General features: G+C 59.9%; 1 protein-coding gene across 5 annotated transcripts; it reads left to right on the top strand.

Moving 5' to 3' along the window:
* Positions 1-32: 32 nt before the first annotated feature.
* PNPLA6 (patatin like phospholipase domain containing 6) lies at positions 33-20,977 on the top strand. 5 transcript variants are annotated; one of them, XM_046637673.1, is made up of 35 exons: positions 33-176; positions 647-990; positions 1,341-1,409; positions 1,737-1,824; positions 1,998-2,080; positions 2,229-2,326; positions 3,964-4,104; positions 4,193-4,352; positions 4,671-4,751; positions 4,895-5,023; positions 5,410-5,490; positions 5,577-5,739; positions 6,055-6,138; positions 6,421-6,530; positions 6,667-6,834; positions 6,918-6,995; positions 10,573-10,778; positions 10,995-11,126; positions 11,203-11,326; positions 11,734-11,847; positions 12,044-12,119; positions 13,875-14,015; positions 14,241-14,304; positions 14,547-14,715; positions 14,901-15,083; positions 15,251-15,369; positions 15,598-15,754; positions 16,104-16,220; positions 16,308-16,377; positions 16,821-16,937; positions 18,778-19,079; positions 19,934-20,050; positions 20,260-20,356; positions 20,460-20,569; positions 20,686-20,977. In XM_046637673.1, the coding sequence occupies exons 3-35, from the start codon at positions 1,383-1,385 to the stop codon at positions 20,758-20,760; spliced, it is 3,981 nt and encodes a 1,326-aa protein (XP_046493629.1). In that variant the 5' UTR covers positions 33-176; positions 647-990; positions 1,341-1,382; the 3' UTR covers positions 20,761-20,977. The 5 variants fall into 5 exon arrangements, 4 of the variants coding, with proteins under 4 accessions (XP_046493629.1, XP_046493630.1, XP_046493627.1 ...); XM_046637671.1 differs by lacking the exons at positions 33-176; positions 647-990; positions 1,341-1,409 and having other exon boundaries at positions 1,429-1,824; XM_046637672.1 differs by lacking the exons at positions 33-176; positions 647-990; positions 1,341-1,409; positions 16,821-16,937 and adding an exon at positions 16,612-16,728 and having other exon boundaries at positions 1,429-1,824.
* The last annotated feature ends 1,653 nt before the right edge of the window (positions 20,978-22,630 follow it).

Here is a 22,630-nt window from a genome sequence, read left to right as displayed (position 1 = left end):
CCAACCGGTGCCCGACCCCTTTAAGGCGGTGCCACACTCAGCGTGGCCGGCCCCTCGCGACCTTCCAAACATGGCGGGGGCGGGGCTGCGGCGAATAATTTAAAGGGGCCGCGCCTGCGGCGCTGGGCGGAACGCTCCCGTGTTGGCGCAGAGTGGACCCTGGCTGTGGCCCCTGGGTGAGTCCGGGTTTCCTTCGCCCCCTCAGGGGCATCCCTTCTGGGGTCGTTAGCGAGCCCTCAGCTTTCCCAAGATCTGTCCTCCCCTGATTCCCGGTAGCCCCCGACCTGGTGATGCTCCCATTCCTCCCAGTTCCCGGCAGGTGTTTCTGCGCAGGTAGCCTGGTGCGCCCTAGGGTGGAAGGGGACTAGCTCTCCGTGAATTTTCCAGATAATGTCTCAAGGGCCCAGTGACTCCTCCAAATTTCCATTAATACTCTAGTGGCACCAGAAACATCCTCGGCCTCCCAGAAAAGTCCCAATCATATTTCAGCATTCCTCAGTATCTTCCAGGGAGCCCGGTGCCCTCCCTAGACCCGCTCTCGTGCTCGAACGACCCCAGGGACGGGCCCACCCAGCTTCTGGTTTTCCCAGCAGTAGTCTAGTCCTGTATTCCTCAGAATCTCTCAGTAACTTCCAGTGACCCCCAGGAATTCCAGTGTCCATGGTTACATCTCCCAGCAATGGCGCCGGCATCGTTCTCTGTCCTGCTCCGCACCGTCAGGGGCCCCGTAACAACTAATACGTGACAGTAAATCTCCAGCATCAACCAAGAACATCTTGCGAGCCCACCCCACTCTGAGCGTCCCAGGACCCTTCCGAGACCTCAGCATCACCCCAGGAACCCTTGTGGGGGAGCTCCCGCCAGCACTCCCGCGCGACCCAGCCCCGGATCTCCCCGGGGGCAGGCTTGGACCGAGAATCAGGCGCCTCCGGGCCCCATGCCTTGTGGGTCCCAGTTTTCCAAGGGTGGAGCGTCCAGTTTTCGCAGCGGGTACGAGGGTGAGGCCTAAGGGGTCGGTGGGTCAGGATTGATCAATCCCGCGGGGCAGAGGCCGGGAAGGGGGCCTCTTGCGGGAGGAAGCCGTGCCCTTCGGGGACCTGTGCGCTGGCTGCTGACAGTGGATGCTCGGCCAGCTGCCTTTCTGCCCCAGGGTGGGGTCCCAGCGGGGCCGGGAAGTCAAGTGCCCCACCCCTCTGCTCCGCTGAGCCCCTCTAGCGGTCCCCTGGCCAGCAGAGAAACCGCTCAGGCGACGGGTACGCAGGGTTGTAGGGCTTGCGGCCGGGGAGGGGCGGGCCCAGAGTGAAGACTCGCACGGCTTCCTCCTGCTTCTTATTCCCCAGGACTCCGGTCTACCAGACGGGCGGTCCAGCCAGGAAGAACTGATGGAGGCCCCGCTGCAAACAGGGATGGTAAGGGGCTGGGGAGGTTGTGCAGCGCCGCGGAGACTACAACTCCCGACGTGCTCAGCGCGCATCATCGCGGCCGCGAGACCAGGCTGCGCCTGTTCGGGAGGAACTACGTTTCCCGGCGTGCCCCGCGCCGCCAAACCGCTGGGAAGAGTGGTGCCCTCGGGGAGGGAGCCGCGCTGAGCCATTCTGCAGATGGGGACGCCGAGCCCCGGGCCAACCGTGACCTCCGCGGGGGCGGGGCAGAATGGGGTTCAGGGCGTCCCGGCCCCCGGGGAGGACTCGGTGGGGCGGGCATGCGATGCGCAGCCAGTGCCGTTCGTCCCGCAGGTGCTGGGCGTGATGATCGGGGCCGGACTCGCGGTGCTGGTCACGGCCGTGCTCATCCTCCTGCTGGTGCGGAGGCTTCGAGTGCCGAGTGAGGACCCGGAGGGCCCCTCCAGGAAGTCTGCGGGGTGGGGGAGCTGAAATGCCCGGGGCCCTGAGGCGGTAGAGATGGGACTTGCTGGAGTCTGCGCGCAGCATCCCCATTCCCGGCCGCGTGGGGTCTGCGTAGAGCTCATAGTGCCCCTCTCCCCGCTTTGTCCCCAGAAACCCCAGCCCCGGATGGCCCGCGGTATCGATTCCGGAAGAGGGACAAAGTGCTTTTCTATGGCCGGAAGATTATGCGGAAGGTGAGTCTAGGACCCCCTGGGGCCCCGGGGCTGACCGCACGGAGGCCCCTAGTTTCCCTTCCCGATAAGGACCTCTGGGTCTGCCTGCCTCTTCGCTAGGGTCTAAACTGGCGATTGACCCATTCCCCCCACCCCTTAATCCTCCCAGGTATCACAATCCACTTCTTCCCTGGTGGACACCTCCGTCTCCACCACTTCCCGGCCACGCATGAAGAAGAAACTTAAGATGCTCAACATTGCCAAGAAGTAAGGCTGTGCTCGGTCTACCCGGCGCTGGGGGCTATCTCAGGGGCCTTTTGAGTGACCATCCCACAGCGAAGGGGTATCTCAGGGTTCTTTGAACCCCACGAACTGTTGTGGGAGTCTTCCCACGTCAGAGGGGCTATCTCTGAGCTCTCGCACACCAGACGGGCTGCCTCTGGGGTCCCCATCCCCTGAGGGCTGTCTCAGTGATGTTCCCCACCTCGGGGTATCTATGAGCTGTTCGCTTTCCAGTCGGGATCTCAGACACCTTGTCCTGTATGCAGGGGTCTACATCTGGGGTTTCCTTATAGGCTGTTTCGCGGGTCTCCCCACCCCAGAGGTGCCTCAGTGGGGTTATCTCAGGTGTTTCTGTGACCTGCTGGAGGGGCTATCTCTAGCGTCTGTTCCTTAGGGGTTATCTCAGCAATCTCTCTACATCAGAAAGCATCTCTCTATGTCACCTCCTTGGGGGTTTTTCCACACTAAGGAGCTATTCTAGGAGTTTCTGTTCCTCAGGGGTTATTTCAAGAATTTTCTTGTACTAGAAACATAGGAAGAACATCTCAGGGGTCTCTGTCATCAGCAAAGGGCTACCTCAGGGCCTCTGAGAAAGGCTCTCCCAGAGATCTCTAAGTTGGGAGCTGGCCCGGGGTCTCCTGACATCCGGGGTCGACTTGAAGGTCTGTCTCACGGGTGTCTTCGCACAAAGGGGACTTCCCAGGACTGTCCACGATCAACACAGCTGCCTATGACTTGAGTTGAATGGCTATCTCTAGATTTCCCATGATCAGTTAAGGGTTTATATCTCATGTCTCCTACGTCATGGGGGCTGCCTCAGTGTCTGCACAGCCTTGAGGAGCCTCTTTATGTCTTCCTGACCATCAGAGGGCTATCTCAGCCCTCTGTGACCTGGGGAAGGGCTAGTTTAACTCAGGGGTCTGCTCGTCCTAGAGGGTCTATCTCAGGGATCTTGTGGCCGATGAAGGAGCTATCTCAGTAGTAACTGTGACTTGTGGGGAAGGGCTCTCCAGGTCCATGATGAGCACAGCGACTATATCTGGATTCTCCACATGTAATGAGGGCTATCTCAGGAGTCTCTGTGACCATCAAAGGGGCTATCTTAGGGTTCACTGAGACCTGGGAGGAAGGGCTATCTCAGGAGTCTAGTTTGTGACTACTGGAAGGGCTATTTCAGGGATCCCATGATGAACAGATGTGCTTTTTCTGGCGTCTGCTCATATCTTGGAAGGTGTGTCGGGGTCTGCCTAACTAAAGGGTCCATCTCAGGGGCCTCAGATTAGTGGAGGGACCATCACAGGGTTTTACATCAGGATCAGCAAATTTTTTCTGTATAGGGCCAGAGAGGAAACATCTTAGGCTTGTCAGGCCACATACAACTCTGCTGCAGCTACTCCACTCTGCCGTTGTAACATTCAGGCAGTCACCGACAATACATCAATGAATGAACACGGCCGTGTGCCAATAAAACTTTATTTACAGAAACAGATGGCGGGCCTGATTTGGCAAGTGGGCCAGAGTTTGCTGACCCTGCTCTGTGCCCCGGGGGAAGGGCTATGGGGGGGTCTCCCGTCTGCCTGAGACTTCTCCCTGCCTCCCCTGCGCCCCTCTCCTCCCACCAGGATCCTGCGCATCCAGAAAGAGGCGCCAACGCTCCAGCGGAAGGAGCCCCCACCTGCGGTGCTTGAGGCCGACCTGACGGAGGGCGACCTGGCCAACTCCCACCTGCCCTCCGAGGTGCTCTATATGCTCAAGAACGTCCGGTCAGTGTCAGGGTGCAGGTGGGGGGCTGCAGAGCTGGGGGCCGACCTGACCGCCTGCCGCCCTCCTTTCCCCTCCGCCGTGCCACAGGGTGCTGGGCCACTTCGAGAAGCCACTCTTCCTGGAGCTCTGCCGCCACATGGTCTTCCAGAGGCTCAGCCAGGGGGACTATGTCTTCCGGCCGGGCCAACCGGATGCCAGCATCTACGTGGTGCAGGACGGGCTGCTGGAGCTCTGTCTGCCTGGGCCTGTGAGTGGCCCACCCTTGGGGACACTGCAGCGTGGGCAGTGGTTGGGCAGTAGAGTTGGTGGTCTTCTGAGATGCACGTGCAGGAGTTGGGCACAGAGGGCCCAGGGCATCTGGGGTGGTGTACACGGTCAGCAGTGACAGTGATGGCCAGGAAATGGGTGCTGGTCAGAAGGTTCGGTGGGGTCAGGGATCTGGGCATCAGTGAGCAGTGGGGTGGGTGAGGGCGAGGGCCAGTGGCATGGTCAGGGGGCGGAATGCCGGTTGGCAGGGTGGGGGCGGTCCTGGTCAGCAGCCCCCGCCCCCCTCCCCATTTCTCAGGACGGGAAGGAGTGTGTGGTGAAGGAAGTGGTCCCCGGGGACAGCGTCAACAGCCTTCTGAGCATCCTGGATGTCATCACGGTGAGTGACCAGGATGCAGGTGGAGGTGGGGAGGCTGGAGAGGAGGACGCACCCAGGGCACTGGCGTTGGGAAGAGTTTGGGGAGCAACGCGGGGGCTCCCAGCCCCTGACCTTGATTCCCCTCATGCCCCCCACACCCCCAGGGTCACCAACACCCCCAGCGCACGGTGTCCGCCCGGGCTGCCCGGGACTCCACGGTACTGCGGCTGCCGGTGGAGGCTTTCTCCGATGTCTTCACCAAGTATCCGGAGAGCCTGGTGCGGGTGGTGCAGGTCAGCGGGCCCTCGGCCTCCCCCCACCGCCTGGGCCATCACAGGCACCTGTGAGCTGGGACCCAGCAGCCAGCAGGCGCTCGAGCTTTGCTTCTGGGCCCTGAGCAGCCAGACCTCGGGAACCCCCTGACTCCTCCTTCTAGCTTTCTGTGCCCCATCTCCCAGGCTTCTGCCGCCTGATTGTGGGTTTCTCCCTGGCTGCCCCTCTGCTCCTTCCCAGCCCCTTACTGCTCTTGACCTTGACCTTCACTCCGCCCCATCTTCTCCCCATCCCCACTTAATGCTTGGTCCCAACTCGCTCCGGTTGGGGAGGGTCGGCTCCTCACTCCTTGCCCCTGGCCCCGCCCCTCTGCTGACCACGCCCCCTCCCGACCACGCCCCTGCAGATCATCATGGTGAGGCTGCAGCGGGTCACCTTCCTGGCCCTACACAACTACCTGGGTCTGACCAATGAGCTCTTCAGCCATGTAAGTTGCGTGGAAGCAGCAAAAGCTGGAGGGGGGTGTGGCGCGTGCCTCCCAGGACGTGCCACAAGGGTACTCTCTGCCCCCAGGAGATCCAGCCCCTGCGCCTCTTCCCCAGCCCGGGCCTCCCAGCCCGCACCAGCCCCGTGCGGGGCTCCAAGCGGGTGGTCAATACCTCAGCATCCGAGGAGCCGAGGGAGACCCCTGGCCGGCCACCTGACCCCACTGGGGCCCCACTGCCTGGACCTGCAGGTACCCAAGAGGACCCTGCCTGGGCCCCTAGGGACCTGAGGCTGGCCCAGCCCCCTCTCACAGGAAGCCCAGCCTCTTGCCCCCATTTGCTGTCTCAGTTCCATTCCCCTGGGAAGCCCTTGACCCGGGTTCGACTCCTGTTGGGACCCCTGGCCTCTGCCCCGTGGACCCACTGGAATTGCTTTTCCCAGTCCCCCAGTTCCCAGGGATCTGAGCTGACCCCTCCCCAGGCCCCGCTCAGCTCCCCACCCCCTACCCCCAGCTCTAGACCTGCTGGCTCTGGGGAGCAGGAGCCTGAACCTGTGTCTTCTCCAGGGGACCTAGTGAAGCCCACCTCCTTGGAACCCCCCTTGGCCCCCCCGCTGAGTCGCTGCATCTCCATGCCAGTGGACATCTCAGGTTTGGGGCCGTCAAGGTTCTGGGTTTGAATGCAGGCCTGCCCGCCTGGGTTTTTCTTATCTGTGAAAAGGGAACCCTGGGAGCCCTTTCTCGTGACTATTTTGTGGGTTCTGATCGCAATGGTGTCTTCCTGACTTTGCTGGGAAGGATTCTGAGGGAGAGTGCAGTGATTGATTAGCAATGTCTGCACAGATGTGGTATCTGCCGTATAGGTAGCGATTGCTGAGACCGCAGCTGGGGTCCTTCATTCTTATTGCGTTTATTGCCGCCTGCCCACCGCAGGCTTGCAGGGCGGCCCCCGCTCGGACTTCGACATGGCCTATGAGCGTGGCCGGATCTCCGTGTCTCTGCAGGAAGAGGCCTCAGGGGGGCCCCAGGCAGCCCCCGCTCGGGTAAGGCCCTGTGTCTCCCTTAGCCATCGCTAACCCTCTCCCAGGACCCGGGGCTGGATCTGGCCTGGCCAGGGGTGGAGTCCCCTGGGGAGGAGGTGGGTGGGAGCAAGGAGGTCACAGGCCCTGCCCCACGCAGACCCCCACCCAGGAGCCCCGGGAACAGCCGGCTGGCGCCTGTGAATACAGCTACTGTGAAGATGAGTCGGCCACGGGGGGCTGCCCCTTCGGGCCCTACCAGGGCCGCCAGACCACCAGCATCTTTGAGGCGGCGAAGCGGGAGCTGGCCAAGCTGATGCGGATCGAGGTGGGCGGGCGGCCAGAGAGGCTGGGGGACAGGTCGGGGGCGGGGAGGCCTGGCTGGGCCACTCAACCCCCCTCCCTCGCCAGGACCCCTCCCTCCTGAACAGCCGAGTCTTGCTGCATCATGCCAAAGCCGGCACCATCATTGCCCGCCAGGGGGACCAGGTGAGCCTGACCCCTGACCTCTCTCTCTGACCTCTGATCCTCCATGTAGACCTCTCAGTCTGTGCTTTCCAACCTCTGGCGCCAGTCAGGAAGCCCAGGGTAGGAGGGTTCTGGAGGGAGGGGGCCGGACTTGAGATCCCGACTCTGCCCAGACTGCCCGTGTGACGTTGGGCGCATCATCTAGAAAGTTCTTCGCTTCCTCATCTGGGAAATTGGGTAATAAGAGTCAAACCTGCTAGGCTCGTGGTGAGGCTTAAAGAGGAACTGGTCAGGCCTGAGCTCGCTAAGGTCTGCAAGGGTGACAGGCCCTGGGCCCGGGGAGCAGGGTGGGGGTCGGCCCACCTATGAGCTGGCTGGGATCTGGCCATGTCGCTTGGTCAGGTGACTCAGCTGGTACCACCATTGCAGGGGCGGGGTCCCTTCTGCAGAGGAAGCTGGGTACTTGGGGACGGGATGAGGAAGTGTGGGTGCTCTGTGGCTCCGGGGGGGTGGGAGGGCCTGGGCCCCGCTTATCTGGGAGACTGTTGGTCCCAACCCAGCCGCAGCCTGCTAACGGTCCCCGCTCCACAGAGGCCTCTCGGCATCTCCAGGACCTTGTTAGGGACATTACTCTGCTCTGCCTCCTTCCGAAACTTGACCCCAGTGGTCTCCCACTGGGGACAGCTTTGCCCCCCAGGGGACATTTGGCAATGTCGAGACATTTTCTATTGAGCTGGCAGGGTGCTCCTGGCATCTAGTGGGTAGAGGCCGGAGATGCAAGAATGCACAGGACAGCCCCCATGACAGAATTATCCAGGCCAACATGTCAGTAGTGTCAAGGCTGAGAAACCCCACTTTACACCGATATCCCCCAAAGCGTGTTTCATGGAAGACCCGTGTCACAAACAAGGAAGCTGGGGTCAAATACGTTTGGGAGATCCTGGCTGTTTTCTCCCCTTCCTCGAAGCTCCCAGTGAACATCATTAGCATATTTAAGGCTCTGAGAAGTCCTGCAGGGAAGAAACATGTTTCCCAATCTGATGACAAATGGCAGCCTAATATTAGTAACTCCCATTGCTATCCCAAACACAGCCTGGAAATTCTGCCTTAGAAGGTTCCAGCATGTGTGTGTGGGTGTGTCTCCTGGGGCTGTGGCCCTCCCAGGGGTCCCTGCAGTGTTCTGGCACTCACTGGGGCTTTGTGAGGTGCCAGGCAGGTTTGTGTGGTGGATGAGGAAGGGGTCTTTGTCTCTGGGCAGTTTGTGGAACAGGGAGGCCTCTGGCTGGGCAGCTAACCAGAGAGGAGAGGGCCACCTGCTCAGTGAGTGTTTGCTATTTCCCAGGCCCTGTGCTGCCCGCTGCAGAGGCTAGAAACACCAGCGGGGTCCCCCTGCCCTTGGGAAGCCCACAGTTCTGACAGACACTCCACTCAAAGGATTACGCAGACTCTTGCAAAATCGTCTGTGCTTGTGCAAACGTCCTGTGGTGGGCAGAAACGCTGCTCTCTAGGAAACAAAAGGAAGTCAACAGGGACGGAGTCAAACAAGGGAACGGGAGCAAAGCGGTTTTTTGGGGGTTTTTTTGGTGATAGTTTTATTGAGCTGTAATCCACATAGTATGCAGTCCACCCATTGAAAGAGTAGAATTCAGCAAGTTGCGCAGCCACCCGCCGCTATCAATTTCAGAACAGTTTCGTCACCTTGAAAAGAAACCCCACACCTTTCGCTGTCTGTCTCCTTCCTCCTCACCCACCCCCGCCCTAAGCAACTCCTAGTCGTGGGTTTCTGTAGATTTGCCCGTTCTGGACATTTCCTTCAATGGAATCACACACTCTGTGGCCTTCTGTCTGCTTCTCTCACTGAGCACCCGGTCGGCAAGGTCCGTCCATGGCGCGGCTGTGTCAGGGCCTCGCTCCCTCATGAATATTCCAGTGTGCGGATGGACCGGTTTGTGTCTCCATTCATCCGCTCACGGACAGCTGGCTTATTTCCACCTTTTGGCTCTGACGCAGGATGCCGCTGTGAACAGCCGGGGACAAATGTCGGTGTGGACGCAGCTATCTAGGAGTCCAATTGCTGGTCCTATGGCAACTCCGTTTTTAACTCTTTGAGGACCGTTTTAAATTTTTTGCCTGACTTTTCCATGGCGTCTGCACCATTTTATCTTCCCACCAGCAGTGTATGAGGATTCTAATTGCTTCACAGCCTCACACTTTTTGCTCATAGTCGACCTAGTGGGTGTGAAGTGGTATCTCATTGTGGTTTTGATTTGCATTTCCCTAGTGACTCATGGTTTTGAGCATCTTTTCATGTGCTTATTGGCCATTTATTTGTTGTCTTTGGAGAAGCGTTTATTCAGAGCCTTTGCCCATTTTTAAATTGGCTTGTCTTTTTATTATTGAATTGTAAGAGGTTTTTTTTTTTTTTTTGGTGAGGAAGAGTGGCCCTGAGCTAACATCTGTTGCCCATCTTCCTCTTATTTATTTATTTTTTTTGTCTCCCAAGCCCCAGTACATCGTTGTATATCCTAGTTGTACGTCCTTCTAATTCTTCTATATGGGACGCCACCTCAGCATGGCTTGAGCGGTGGGTAGGTCCTGTGCCCAGGATCCGAACCAGCGAACCCTGGGCTGCTAAAGAGGAGCCCATGAATTTAACCACTATGCAACCCTGCCAGCTCCTATAAGAGTTCTTTATCTGTCCTGGATTCAAGACCCTCAGCAGATATCTATTTTGCAAATATTTTCTCCCAGCCTGTGGCCTGCCCAGTCACTCTTTTTGTTTGTTTTTTGAAGCCCAAAAGTTTTCAATTTTGATGAAGTCCAATTTATTTTTTATTTTGTTGCTTGGGCTTTTGGTGTCATAGCCAAGAATCCATTGCCAAATTCAAGGTCACGAAGGTTGACCCCTACATCTTCTTCTAAGAGTTTTATAGTTTTAGTTCTTTTCTTTTTTTTTGGTGAGGAAGATCGGCCCTGAGCTAGCATCTGTTGCCAATCTTCCTTTTTTTTTTCTTCTCCCCAAAGCCCCAGTACATAGCTGTATATCCTAGCTGTAGGTCATTCTAGTTCTTCCATGTGGGACGCCACCACAGCATGGCTTGATGAGCGGTGTGTAGGTCTGTGCTCAGGATCCAAACCAGCAAACCCTGGGCCACCAAAGTGGAGTGCATGAACTTAACCACTCGGCCGTGGGGCCGGCCCCATAGTTTTAGTTTGTACATTCGTGTCTTTGATCCATTTTGATATGGTATAAGGTGAGGACCCAACGTTACTCTTTTCCACGTGGGTATCCAGTTACCCAGCAGAGGCAAAGAGGATCTAAGCTCAGCCAGGGTGCTGTATAACCAGTCCTTGCAGCCTCTTGCTGGCTGTGTTAATTCATGGGCCTTAACCTGGGCTGAGTTTGGTGATCCATTAGCAATGGCTGCCCTGAGTGCTGAATAGAAGTATAGGTACATATGCTGCTCAGCTAAGAGCTATCCAAAGCCTTCACTCCCTCCTAACTTCTTCCTCAGCCCTTCCAGTAGAGTGCCTAGATGTGAGGTGGAGGTGGGAGGGTTGCCCCTGTGTCCATCTCCTGGCTCCTACCCCTCCACAGGACGTCAGCCTGCACTTCGTGCTCTGGGGCTGCCTGCACGTTTACCAGCGCATGATCGACAAGGCTGAGGACGTGTGCCTGTTCGTGGCCCAGCCCGGGGAGCTGGTGGGGCAGCTGGCGGTGCTCACGGGCGAGCCCCTCATCTTCACGCTGCGGGCCCAGCGCGACTGCACCTTCCTTCGGATCTCCAAGTCTGATTTCTACGAGTACGGCTGGGCCCCATCTTAGGGGGGGAGTGGCGCTCGCAGGGCCCCGACCAACTCCATTCTGCCTTGGGAGAGGCCGTGCCTCTGGACGCCACTGCCTTTCCAGCGCAGCTTTGAGCCCTCGCTGTCGCACCTCCAGGGCGCCACCCGCCCTCTCTGCTCCCTAAGGGCTGTTGCAGGCGCCCCCGGCCCATGCACCCCCGCCCTCCGCTACAGGATCATGCGCGCACAGCCCAGCGTGGTGCTGAGCGCCGCGCACACGGTGGCCGCGAGGATGTCGCCCTTCGTGCGCCAGATGGACTTCGCCATCGACTGGACGTCGGTGGAGGCGGGACGCGCGCTCTACAGGTGCAGCCCCCGCCCCCACCTCACCGCCCCGGCTCTGCCTACGACCGCCCCGAGCCTGACCCCCCATCCACCGCAGGCAGGGCGACCGCTCCGACTGCACCTACATCGTGCTCAACGGGCGGCTGCGCAGCGTCATCCAGCGCGGCAGCGGCAAGAAGGAGCTGGTGGGCGAGTACGGCCGCGGGGACCTCATCGGCGTGGTGAGCGCGGCCCCACCCACCGACCTCTGACCTCTCCCAGGCCAGACTCCCTCTCCTCCCAGCACGCAAGTCATCTCGGGTAACCTGCTGGGGCGGTGAACGAGACCCACGACCTCTGACCTCTCCCAGTCCCTTTTTCCCGCTCCTCTCCGTGGGGTGAATCTGATCTGACTCCGTCCCCGGATCTCTCTCCATCAGAAGAGGGTCCCCCGCCCGGCGCGCATGCCTGTCCTCTCCCTCTCCTGGCAGCCCCAATGGGTAGCGAGGTTTGGTGCCCTCAGCCCCATCTCGGGGACTCTCTGGATGGGGCGGTACCGCCTCCTCTCTGCGCCCGCGGTCGGCCTCCCCCTTACCTGTCTCAGGCCTGCCGGCCCCCCGCAGCCCGGGTCATGCACACGGTTCCCCAGGTGGAGGCGCTGACACGGCAGCCGCGTGCCACGACGGTGCACGCAGTGCGCGACACGGAGCTGGCCAAACTCCCCGAGGGCACCTTGGGCCACATCAAACGTCGGTACCCGCAGGTGCGCCGACGGGACGTGGGCTGCTCTCTTGATGGGGGCGGGGTCAGGGTGGGGGTGGAGCCCCCGAGCGAGGGTGGGGCTCTCGGGGGTGGGGCTCAGGTAACGGGGACCCAGGCGCCCCGGTAGAGGAGGGAAGGGTGGGACTCACACAGTTGCCCCTCCAGTCTCACTGGACCGCCGGCCTCCGACCCCGCAGGTGGTGACCCGCCTCATCCACCTGCTGAGCCAGAAAATTCTGGGGAATTTGCAGCAGCTGCAAGGACCCTTCCCAGGTGAGAGCCGGCCGGTCCCCGGGAATGCTGGGGGATGTAGTCCGACACCTGCGACGTGTGGGGCGAGGGAGCCCTAACCCCAGGGCAGGCTGGGAATCGGAGTCCGGCTCTGGGCGGGGTTTGAAGCGGGAAGCTGGACCCGAGTTCCGGTGCATGCTGGGGGAGGGAGTTTGGGTTCCTGGGCATGCCGGGAAATGGAGTCCCAAGACCCAGCGTATGCTGGTTTACGGAATGGAAGGTATCAGTCGTGCTGAGGGGCGGAGGCCTTATCGGCGAGCTTGGTTCTGGGGGTCAGGGCCTGCTGACGGATGGAGTCCATATCTTGAACATACGGAGAAAGGGAGTCCTAGACCAGAGTATGCTGGGAAATTGAGTCCATACAGTGGTGTTTGGGGCCCATGGCATGTTGGGAAGCGGCCTCTGAAGTTACCGATGTGCTGGGAGGTGTGGTTCCCTTGCCCATGGCATGCTGGGAGGTGTAGTTCTTGACCCGGCACATGCTGGTCTCCCTGGCGAATGGAGTCAGATTCGAGGTTTGCCAAAAAATGGGTTTGAGGGTCTACATTATGGCGACCCGACCCTGGCCCAGCTGGGCAATTTCTTTGCCCCTTCCTCCCCAGGGGCTTCTGCCCCATCAGCCCTGATGTCAGCATCCCCTGGGGCAGTGAGCGGGGGAACTGTGGCCAAGAACCGCCCCCCCCCGCCCGCCCCCGCCATGCCCAGGGTCTTCCCGGACGGATTTCTTCCCCAGTCCCGCACTGTGTACACAGATGCCCATTCTCTCCCATCCGGCTGCCCCGGCCACCCTTGACGATCCTGGGGCAGCCGTGGGGGCAGAAACATTGAGATGTTGGACCTCCCAGAGCCCCTCTGTTGATGTTCTGCAGGAAAGGAAGTTTCAGAGCCCCTAGTAAGTGCTAGGAGGCACCGTGCTAGGCACGGGGTGGGAGAGTACACAGGACAGACGGGGTCCTGAGAGGGGTGTACAGCTTGGCCGGCAAGACGTAATTCTAAAATTACAAAGGAAGAGTGCAATGTCAGATGTGTACTGTCCAGAGCACAAAAGAGGGTCTTGATGGAGAAGAGAAAGCTTTTCTGAGGACAGTGAGTTGACACTTGATGAATGAGATGGGGCCGGACATTGAAGAGAACTACAGAGGCTCTGCACACAGGCCTTGGTAGTTTTGAAACACTTCAAGGAAGAAGTGTGGGGGTGGGGGGTAGTAACGGGGGCAGGGGGCAGGTCAGGCTGGGAGCTGGGCAAAGACATTTGAGCTTGTTCAGACTTACAGGCAGCCTCCAGAGGGGAGGAGGCAGCGAGAGGTCCAGGCAAGATATGGGGATTGGTGGCTTGGTCTAAGGTATTAGTGCAGAAGCTGGGAAGCAATAGATGGGTCAAAAACATACTTATTCCTGCCTAGTTTTGTGTTCAAGACCCTTCAGTGGACAGAGGCACCAAGTCCAGACTGGGGTGGGGGTGCGATTAGGTCCACGCGGGAAGAGTGGAGAATCGGAATGGTTGTGTTGTTGTGTAATGGGTCCCCTTGAGGAGATTAGGGCCCCAGCTGAAGGTCAGGTGGCTAGGTCTTATCAAGACGGTGGACAGTGGGTGAGGCTGTGGGTCCAGGACTGAGGCTGTGACCTTGGCTGTGGCTTTGTTGAGCCCCAGCTGGGGGATGGGGGGCAGGGATTTCTGAGAACGAGGAGGCAGACACAGGACTGCCCAGCCAATCTCATCCCTTGGGGTCTCGGCAGGCTCGGGGCTAGGCGTCCCCGCCCACTCGGAGCTCACCAACCCAGCCAGCAACCTGGCAACAGTGGCAGTCCTGCCCGTGTGTGCCGAGGTGCCCATGGTGGCCTTCATGCTGGAGCTGCAGCATGCACTGCAAGCCATTGGTCAGTCGGGGGAAGGGGCGTGGGCGAGGGCAGGCCATTGGTCACTGGGACTGGCCATTGGTCTGTGTGGGGTAAGGCCTGTGTGGGCGGGGTGTTGGCCAATGAGTGGACATGCCTGAGTGGGTCAGTGGGGAGTGGGGTGGGGGTATTCTCTTCTGGGAGATGGGAGAGGCCCCCAGCTCTGTTGACCTGGGTTCCTAACTCCCCTTCCTCACCCATCCCCAGGCCCCACACTCCTCCTCAACAGTGACATCATCCGGGCACGCCTGGGGGCCTCTGCCTTGGATAGGTGAGTTACTAGGATCCCTGCAGATCTGGTTCGGGTTCTAGGCTGTGAAACAAGGAGCGTCTGTCCCACTCATCTGGTCCCTGGGGAGACGATGGGGTGAATCCACTCTTGAAGGGCACAGACATGCTGTGGGGGCTTGGGTGTCTAAGTCTCCTTGCCCCCAGCAGTTTAGCTACATGGTCTCTGGGGAGCATGGGAACCCTGATCAGCCTGAGGATGATGCTCCCCCGCTCCACCCCCAGCATCCAAGAGTTCCGGCTGTCAGGGTGGCTGGCCCAGCAGGAGGACGCGCACCGCATCGTGCTCTACCAGACAGACACGTCGCTGACGCCTTGGACCGTGCGCTGCCTGCGGCAGGCCGACTGCATCCTCATCGTGGGCCTGGGTGACCAGGAGCCCACTCTCGGCCAGGTCCGGAGACCATGCACAGTGACCCCACTCCCGGGACCCCTTCCCCTGCCCTCCTGTGCCTGCGCTGGGCCACGTGCACCGTCACGGTGAGGCTAGGCGACCAGGGACCCCAGCTCAGCCAGGTGTCGGGGGGCCGGGAGGGAATGATCGGTGATTGGTGACTTCCGCCCTCCGCTCCCCCGCAGCTGGAGCAGATGCTGGAGAACACGGCGGTACGCGCCCTCAAGCAGCTGGTCCTGCTGCACCGTGAGGAGAGCCCAGGCCCCGCGCGCACCGTGGAGTGGCTCAACATGCGCAGCTGGTGCTCGGGGCACCTGCACCTGCGCTGTCCACGCCGCCTCTTCTCGCGCCGCAGCCCTGCCAAGCTGGTGAGGGCAGGGGGCTTGGAGAGGGACCCTCCCTATTTTCAGGGGCGTGGCCACTGGGGGCGTGGCTTAGAGGCCCACGGGGCTGGGGCGGCTCAGTGGAGGTCCAGATGCCGCCTCCTGCACCCACGTCCTCATAGGTCACGTCTCCCTCCCCTCACCCCCCGCAGCACGAGCTCTATGAGAAGGTTTTCTCAAGGCGTGCGGACCGGCACAGCGACTTCTCCCGCCTGGCGCGGGTGCTCACAGGCAACACCATCGCGCTGGTGCTGGGCGGGGGCGGGGCCAGGTGAGGGTGGGGCCGGCATTGGGGGCGGGGCTTGCCCCTGGGCACACCCTGTGGGGCGGGGCCACAATGTCTGATGGGTGGAGCTTGCCCCCTGGAGGAGATCCCCGTTGAAGCTTGGAACAGGGCTAGCACCTCGTTCCTTGCCAGTGGGGGAAATGGGAGAAGGGGAGCCCCTGGGCCAGGGCCTAGGGCATCCCCCGAGGGTCACTGGGTCTCTCGCCCTTGCAGAGGCTGTTCACACATCGGAGTGCTGAAGGCGTTAGAGGAGGCCGGGGTCCCCGTGGACCTGGTGGGCGGCACGTCCATCGGCTCCTTCATCGGAGCCTTGTACGCCGAGGAGAGAAGTGCCAGCCGCACTAAGCAGCGGGCCCGGGAGTGGGCCAAGGTGTGTGTTGGGGGGTGCACCCCACCACAGGAGCACCCTGAAACCTGATCCCGGAGGGGCTTCTGGGCTTCCCCTGGCCCTTCCTGACTTAATCTGTGAACCCCCCCCGGACCCTTATAGAGACACCTCCTGGACCTTGGGTGGTCCCTTGTGGCCTCGTGGCTACTGACCCTAGTCCTCAACTCAGCTTAAGAGTCAAGAGCCTCAGTGACCACGTCGTTAGCAGCCCTGGGTTACTCCTGTTTGACCCTCGGTGACCACGTCGTCGTCCCTGAGTGCTCTCTGCTCACTCCCAGTTGGTGACCCCAAGTGACTCCTGTTTGACCCCAGCCGGTCCCCCTGCCCCTAGAGCATGACGTCAGTGCTGGAACCCGTGCTGGACCTCACGTACCCCGTCACCTCCATGTTCACGGGGTCCGCCTTCAACCGCAGCATCCACCGAGTCTTCCAGGACAAGCAGATTGAGGTGCACCCTCCCCCCAGGCCCGCCCTGCCCCCACCCCTCCCCACAGGGGTCCCCCCTCCTCCCCTACCTTGGTCCCTGTCCCCATAGGACCTGTGGCTGCCATACTTTAACGTGACCACGGACATCACCGCCTCGGCCATGCGTGTTCACAAAGATGGTGGGTGCCCCCGGCTGGCCCCACCACAGGCACCGTGGCCGCGTGGGGAGGGGGTACAGGGAGGGCAGCTGAGCGTCTGGGACACTGTTAACACGAGTGACCATCCACCCTGGCCTAATTGCGACCACTAACTGCCACCCACTAATGCCCTGGAGGCCCCAGGTATGTCTGTCCCTAGGGGTGGGGGGCCGTGAAGCTAGCTGGGCGCCTCACGCCCTCACGCCATCCCCGCAGGCTGCGTGTGGCGCTACGTCCGGGCCAGTGCCTCCTACTGCCCCTACCTGCCCCCGCTCTGTGACCCCAAGGACGGGCACCTACTGGTGGACGGGTGCTACGTCAACAACGTGCCAGGTCAGCAAGCCCACCAGGCTGGCCGGGCCTGCGAGAGTGTCTGAGCGTGTCTGTGCGTGTCTGTGTCTGTGTCTGTGTGTCCCGCCGGGCAGGCTCCCTGTGGCGATACGTGCGCGCCAGCATGACGCTTTCGGGCTACCTGCCGCCGCTGTGCGACCCGAAGGACGGGCACCTCCTCATGGACGGCGGTTACATCAACAACCTGCCAGGCAAGTGGCTGCCCGCTGACGCTTGCCCACGCGCACACATGACAGGCACACACACGGGCAGGAGGGCCACGGGCAGGCACACGGGCAGACAGGCACACAGGAGGACACATGCACAAGCAGATTGTGCAGGGCTCCGGACGCACACGCAAGCACATTCAGGTGTGCAGGCAGATGTGTGGGTGTGCCCAAGGACAGGAAGGCGTGCAGTTGAAAAGTACACCCGCGTGCTGTGTTAGAACACAAAAGGACACACACAGACATGCATACATGCGTGGCAGGGAAGATGAGGATAAAGTGGGTCATCTTTATGCATGCACACCAGCTACGTGTCTGCTCACATGCACACGTTCTTGCAGATGCTCACGTGGCAGGTGGGGTCCTCACTCACTTATGTGCACATGGTCAGACACACATGCACAAGTCAATATGTTCGTTGGCGAAATAGGGCACGTCTTCCCACAGCTGTCTATCCACACTCACTCCGCCAGCTCCCTCAGGTGTGCCTGAGTGTACACACGCAAACAGGTGAGGCACCGACGTGACCAAGTTATGGTTTCTTTCACACCCACTGACTTGACACGTGCAGGTGAGAGGCAGGTGGCTCTGCAGCTTGGAATGTCACGCGCCCAGAAGCACATGCCCACAAATAGACACCTGCCCTAGCTGCCTGTGCACTCGAGGTCCCATAGGCCAGGGCTCGCAAACTCCACCCTGCAGGCCAAATCCGGCCCCCTGCTTGATTTTGTAAATAAAGTTCTATTGGCACACAGCCATGCCCAGTCGTCTACACATTTCCTGCGGCTGCTTTTGCACGGCAGAGTGGAGTAGTTGCGACAAAGACCATGTGGCCTGCAAAGCCAAAGTTACCTTCTCTCTGGCTCTTTACAGAAAGAGCTTGCTGACTCCTGCCATAGGTGCTCATACAGACACACGCACTAAAACCAGCACACACGAGTGAGCAGGTGTGTACAACCCACAGGTGGACAGTCACACTTGGACGCACGAGGAAATGTATACACATGACAATCTAGGCACACGTGGACTGCAATGAATACAGACAGGTGTGGGTGGGTGTACAGAGAGGTAGGCACACCCAGAGGTGTGTATTAACACACGGAGAGGAGACACACACAGACAATGGGGATGTGTGCAGACACACACAGATGCACAAACAAGCTCGTGAGGGCCCCAGGCACAGTCAGGTGTCTTTGGGGTCTGAGCTTGGCTATAGGACGCTGTACCCTTCCCCCAGGCTCCCCCATACCCGCTCAGGGACCCTCAGTGGGGCACATGGACGTCCAGACACACCACCCACCTCACTGGGCCATCACCCCATCCATCACCCGCTCTGTCCTGCTCCCCGAACCTCCTCGTCCCTCCTCATTGCTCTCTGTCCCTGTCTCAGCCCCGAGGTCCCTCTTTCCACCTGGACGCTCTGCCTCCTGCTGTCTTTACCCCTGGATCTCTCTCTCTGGGTCAGTGTTCCCGCCCTCTGTCTCCCTGCCTCTCTCTGTCTCCTGGTGTCCTTACAACTCTGTCTCTCTGCATCGCTCTCCTTCCACTTCTCTGTCCCACCTCCATGTCTGACCTCCTAGCGACTTTGTCCCTCTGCCTCCATCTCCTCCATTCTTCTGGCCCTGGTTCCCCAGACCTAAAGCCCCAACCCCTTAGCCCATCTCAACGTCACTGGCATCGATTTGCATCCCCTTTGTGGGCCTGCACGGTGTTTGCATGGTTTTCCTCTTGGGTGCCCATTTGCACGATGGTGTTGGTGGAGCTGGTTGAACACCCCCACCCCGGGCCCGGTGGGGAGCCGCCCACTGACCCCCCTGCCCCACAGCGGACATCGCCCGCAGCATGGGTGCCAAGACGGTCATCGCCATTGACGTTGGGAGCCAGGACGAGACGGACCTCAGCACCTACGGGGACAGCCTGTCGGGCTGGTGGCTGCTGTGGAAGCGGCTGAACCCCTGGGCAGACAAGATCAAGGTTCCAGACATGGCCGAGATCCAGTCCCGCCTGGCCTATGTGTCGTGCGTGCGGCAGCTGGAGGTCGTCAAGTCCAGCTCCTACTGCGAGTACCTGCGCCCGCCCATCGACTGCTTCAAGACCATGGACTTTGGGAAGTTCGACCAGATCTATGTGAGCGGCTTGGAGCTACACGGTGCCAGTGTGGTGGGCTGGCAGAGCTTTACTACTGAAAGCCTGGAGGAACACGATGGGAAGGATTCTGAGGCTCCATTCCCAAAGGGGATCCGTGGGGAGTAGATCAGTGATCGATTAGTGATGTCTGCAGTGAGTGTGGTTAGGGGATGTGGCTGGGCATGTGCTATATAAGAACTAAGTTTTTTTATGGTGTGCCAGCCACACTGCCTCAAGCACTGGGTAGAGATTTCTAGTGCTGTTTCTGCGTTGGTGGGATGGGAACGGTGGTCAGTTAGTAATGTCTGCCACAAGTCTGAGAGAGCAATGTAGCAGTATGTGCCATGTGCCACTGGCCCTGAAAAATGTGTCATAGCTCATGTCAACAGAAATTGGTCAGTAGCTGCTGCCTGGAGCTCTGAGTAAGAATGTCTGAGCCCTTTCTGGGTTCATTGGGAAAGCATGCTGTGATGGATTAGTGATGTCTGTTACAGGCTTGGGAGGTGGTGATATCCATGGATGTACCCCATATTTGCAGACCTTGCAGTAAGCTTGCACACCACCATCCTGTGCCATTTGGTACTTGGCACACTGCATGGGGCTAAGTGGGAAAGAATGTGGGAAGATGGATTGCTTGTGTCTGGCAGTGGCATAGGAAGGGGGACATGGGACGAGCGTGCTACTTAGGGCTGACTCGGAAGTAGGTTTAGTCTCAAATGCCAGCTCCCCCAGAGCGTCAGACTTCTGAAGGGCCAGGGAAAGGGCATACAGAGAGGGGCTAAGCAGAGAGGATGAGGCGGAGAAGACCATCTGGGGGGCTGCAGGTGTGGCCACAGCCTCCTCGTTTCCTGCAGGATGTGGGCTACCAGTACGGGAAGGCCGTGTTTGGGGTCTGGAGCCGGAGCGACATCATTGAAAAGATGCTCACCGACCGGCGGTCTGCTGACCTCAATGAGAGCCGCCGTGCGGACGTAAGCCCATGACCTCCCTGACGGGGTCACTCTGACAACAGATTCCCCCCAACCCCCCTGGGTCTCCCCCAAATCCCAGGTGACCCCAGACTTCCCTGGGTTTCACTGAGCCCTTCAGACCAGAGAGCTCCCCCCAGGGGAGCTCTGAGCCCCCAAGACACCCCAGGACCCCCTGGACCCCCCAAGAGCCTCACCCCCATCACCCACAGGTGCTGGCCTTCCCCAGCTCTGGCTTCACCGACTTGGCCGAGATCGTGTCCCGGATCGAGCCCCCCACGAGCTACGTTTCCGATGGCTGTGCTGATGGTGGGGGCTGAGGGCAGCCCCGGAGGGTGGGCTGGGCTGGGGGCAGTGGGAGACGGCGGGAGATGGCAGCCCGGGCTCACCTCCACCTGCTCCCCGCTTCCAGGGGAGGAGTCCGATTGCCTGACCGAGTACGAGGAGGAGGCGGGCCCCGAATGCTCGCGGGACGAAGGCGGCTCTCCCGAGGGCGCGAGCCCCAGCACCGCCTCCGAGCGGGTGAGGCCAGGGGCCGGGCGCTCCCATGGGCGCGGGCGGTGACATGGCTGACGCGTGCTGAGGGACGTGGCCCGTGCACTGTGACACACGCGTGCGTGGCACACCTGTCCCCACAGGAGGAGGAGAAGTCCATTCTCCGGCACCGGCACTGTCCACCCCAGGACTCTCCGAGCTCCGCAGTGGACTCCTGAGGGCCTCAGAGCGTCCCCCCTGGGGCTGGGCCGGGGCGGGCCCTATTGGGGTGGCTCACTCCCCCTCTGCCTGCTGCTATGCCTGCCACCCTTCTGGGTCCCCCTTGACCCCCAGCCGCCAGGGCCCACACACTGGACTGCCCATCCCCCGAGGGGAGGGGCAGTGATGCACTGATGACCCTTGATCGTCACTCCAATAAACCTTCCCCTCTTGGAAGTGGCCTCATGGTGTCTTTGGGTTCAGGGGGCACCTTGCCCCACCTGCCATGCCCAGGATGGCTGGGGTGGGGGCCTGAAGCAGCCTTGAGCTTGTCCAATGACCTGTGTGCCCAGCCTCAGGCCACACGTCCCCCTCTGTGAGTGCCACCCTGGAATCCATTTGTAGTCCCACTGAGCGCTGGTTCCAACCACAGGGCCTTTGCATGCCGTGTACACCCCTTGGGGATCACAGATGCCCCCAGGTGCATCCTGGCACCCCTCATTTTCCCTCCCAGGTTCCCACAGCCTCTGCCCCTCGGCAGGTCCTACTGTGCGCAGGTGCTCTGTTTCCTCTTTGCCCCTACTGGGTGCACTACCAAGCCCAGTTCCCGAAGGACACCCCATCTACACATGCACACGTACACGCATGCACAGGGCCAAGAATGTTACTCTCAGAGGCTCCCACGCATTGCCCCTACTGTGTGCTCAGCTGAGGTCACACAGCAGGAGCCTGTCCCTACTGTCCCCTCACTCTCACTGTCCTGGTGTGTCAGTTAGGAGCTTAGACTGTGACAGCAGACGGCCTGGTGTGAAACCCCAGTCTGGCCTCTTGCTGGTGGCCTCAGGCTCGTGCCTGAACCTCTCTGAGCCTCAGTTGCTTCGTCTGTGAAGTGGGGCTGCTGACAGTTCGTGCCTCATCAGGTGTTGCTATTGCTGGGTTCTGACTGGGCCCGGGCCCCTGGAGGCCCCCAGCCGGAGCCCCTACTGTGGGTGCAGGCCTGGTGGGTCTCCAGGTCACTGCCCCCGCCAAATGCTGGACCCGGAATGGGGACCAAAGGGTGAACTCATGCACAAGACTATCCTGAGAGCAATGGGGAGCCCTGAAGGTTCTTTTTTAGTGTTATTGTAAAATATACACGACAGAAAATTGACCATTTTAACCGTTTTAAGTGTCCAGTTCAGTGGCGCTAAATACATGCTCGTTGTTACGCAACCGCCCCCACCCTCCGTCTCCAGAACTTTCTCATCTTCCCAAACTGAAACTTTGTCCCCATTAAATGCTACCTCCCCATCCCCATCCCCAGCCCCTGGCCGCACCATCTTACTTTCTGTCTCTGTGAGTTTGATGACTAGGGACTTCCTGGAAGTGGAATCATATAGGATTTGTCCTTTTGTGATTATTCACCGAGCATCGTGTCCTCAGGGTTCACCCATGTTGGTGCAGGTGTCAGAGTTCTTCCTCTTTAAGGCTGATTAATATTCCGTTGTGTGGATGGACCACATTTGCTCATCCATTCATCCATCAGTGGACGCTTGGGTTGCTTCCACCTTTAGGCTGTTGTGAATGATGCTGCTGTGAACCCGCCATACATGTACTTGTTTGACTCCCTGCTCTCAATTCCTTTGGGTCTGTACCCAGAAATGGGATTACTGAGTCATATGGTAATTCTAGGTTTAACTTTTTTGAGGAGCCGCCATACTGTTTGCCACAGCGGCCGCACCGCCTTACATTCCCACCAGCAGTGCACGCGGGCAGCCTGGGAAAAGCTTTGAGCAGAGGAGAGAATGGATCTGTGTTCCTGGAAGGGGGTGGGTGGCAGTGGGCAAAGCTCGAGACCAGAGACCAGCGAGGGCTGAGGGGGCCTGAATCAGGGTGGCAGACACAGATGGT

Source organism: Equus quagga, chromosome 14 (assembly GCF_021613505.1).
Source record: "Equus quagga isolate Etosha38 chromosome 14, UCLA_HA_Equagga_1.0, whole genome shotgun sequence".
Taxonomy (NCBI): Eukaryota; Metazoa; Chordata; class Mammalia; order Perissodactyla; family Equidae; genus Equus; species Equus quagga.
The sequence above is the reverse complement of the archived record's forward strand: the minus strand, read 5'-3'. Positions and strand labels throughout refer to the sequence as shown.

Coding starts and splice junctions, on each gene's coding strand:
- PNPLA6 (XM_046637671.1), top strand. CDS start 1,602: ATGGGGACGCCGAGCCCCGGGCCAACCGTGACCTCCGCGGGGGCGGGG. Junction 2,327..3,963: donor ATGCTCAACATTGCCAAGAA/GTAAGGCTGTGC, acceptor TCCTCCCACCAG/GATCCTGCGCATCCAGAAAG. Junction 20,051..20,259: donor ATGAGAGCCGCCGTGCGGAC/GTAAGCCCATGA, acceptor CATCACCCACAG/GTGCTGGCCTTCCCCAGCTC.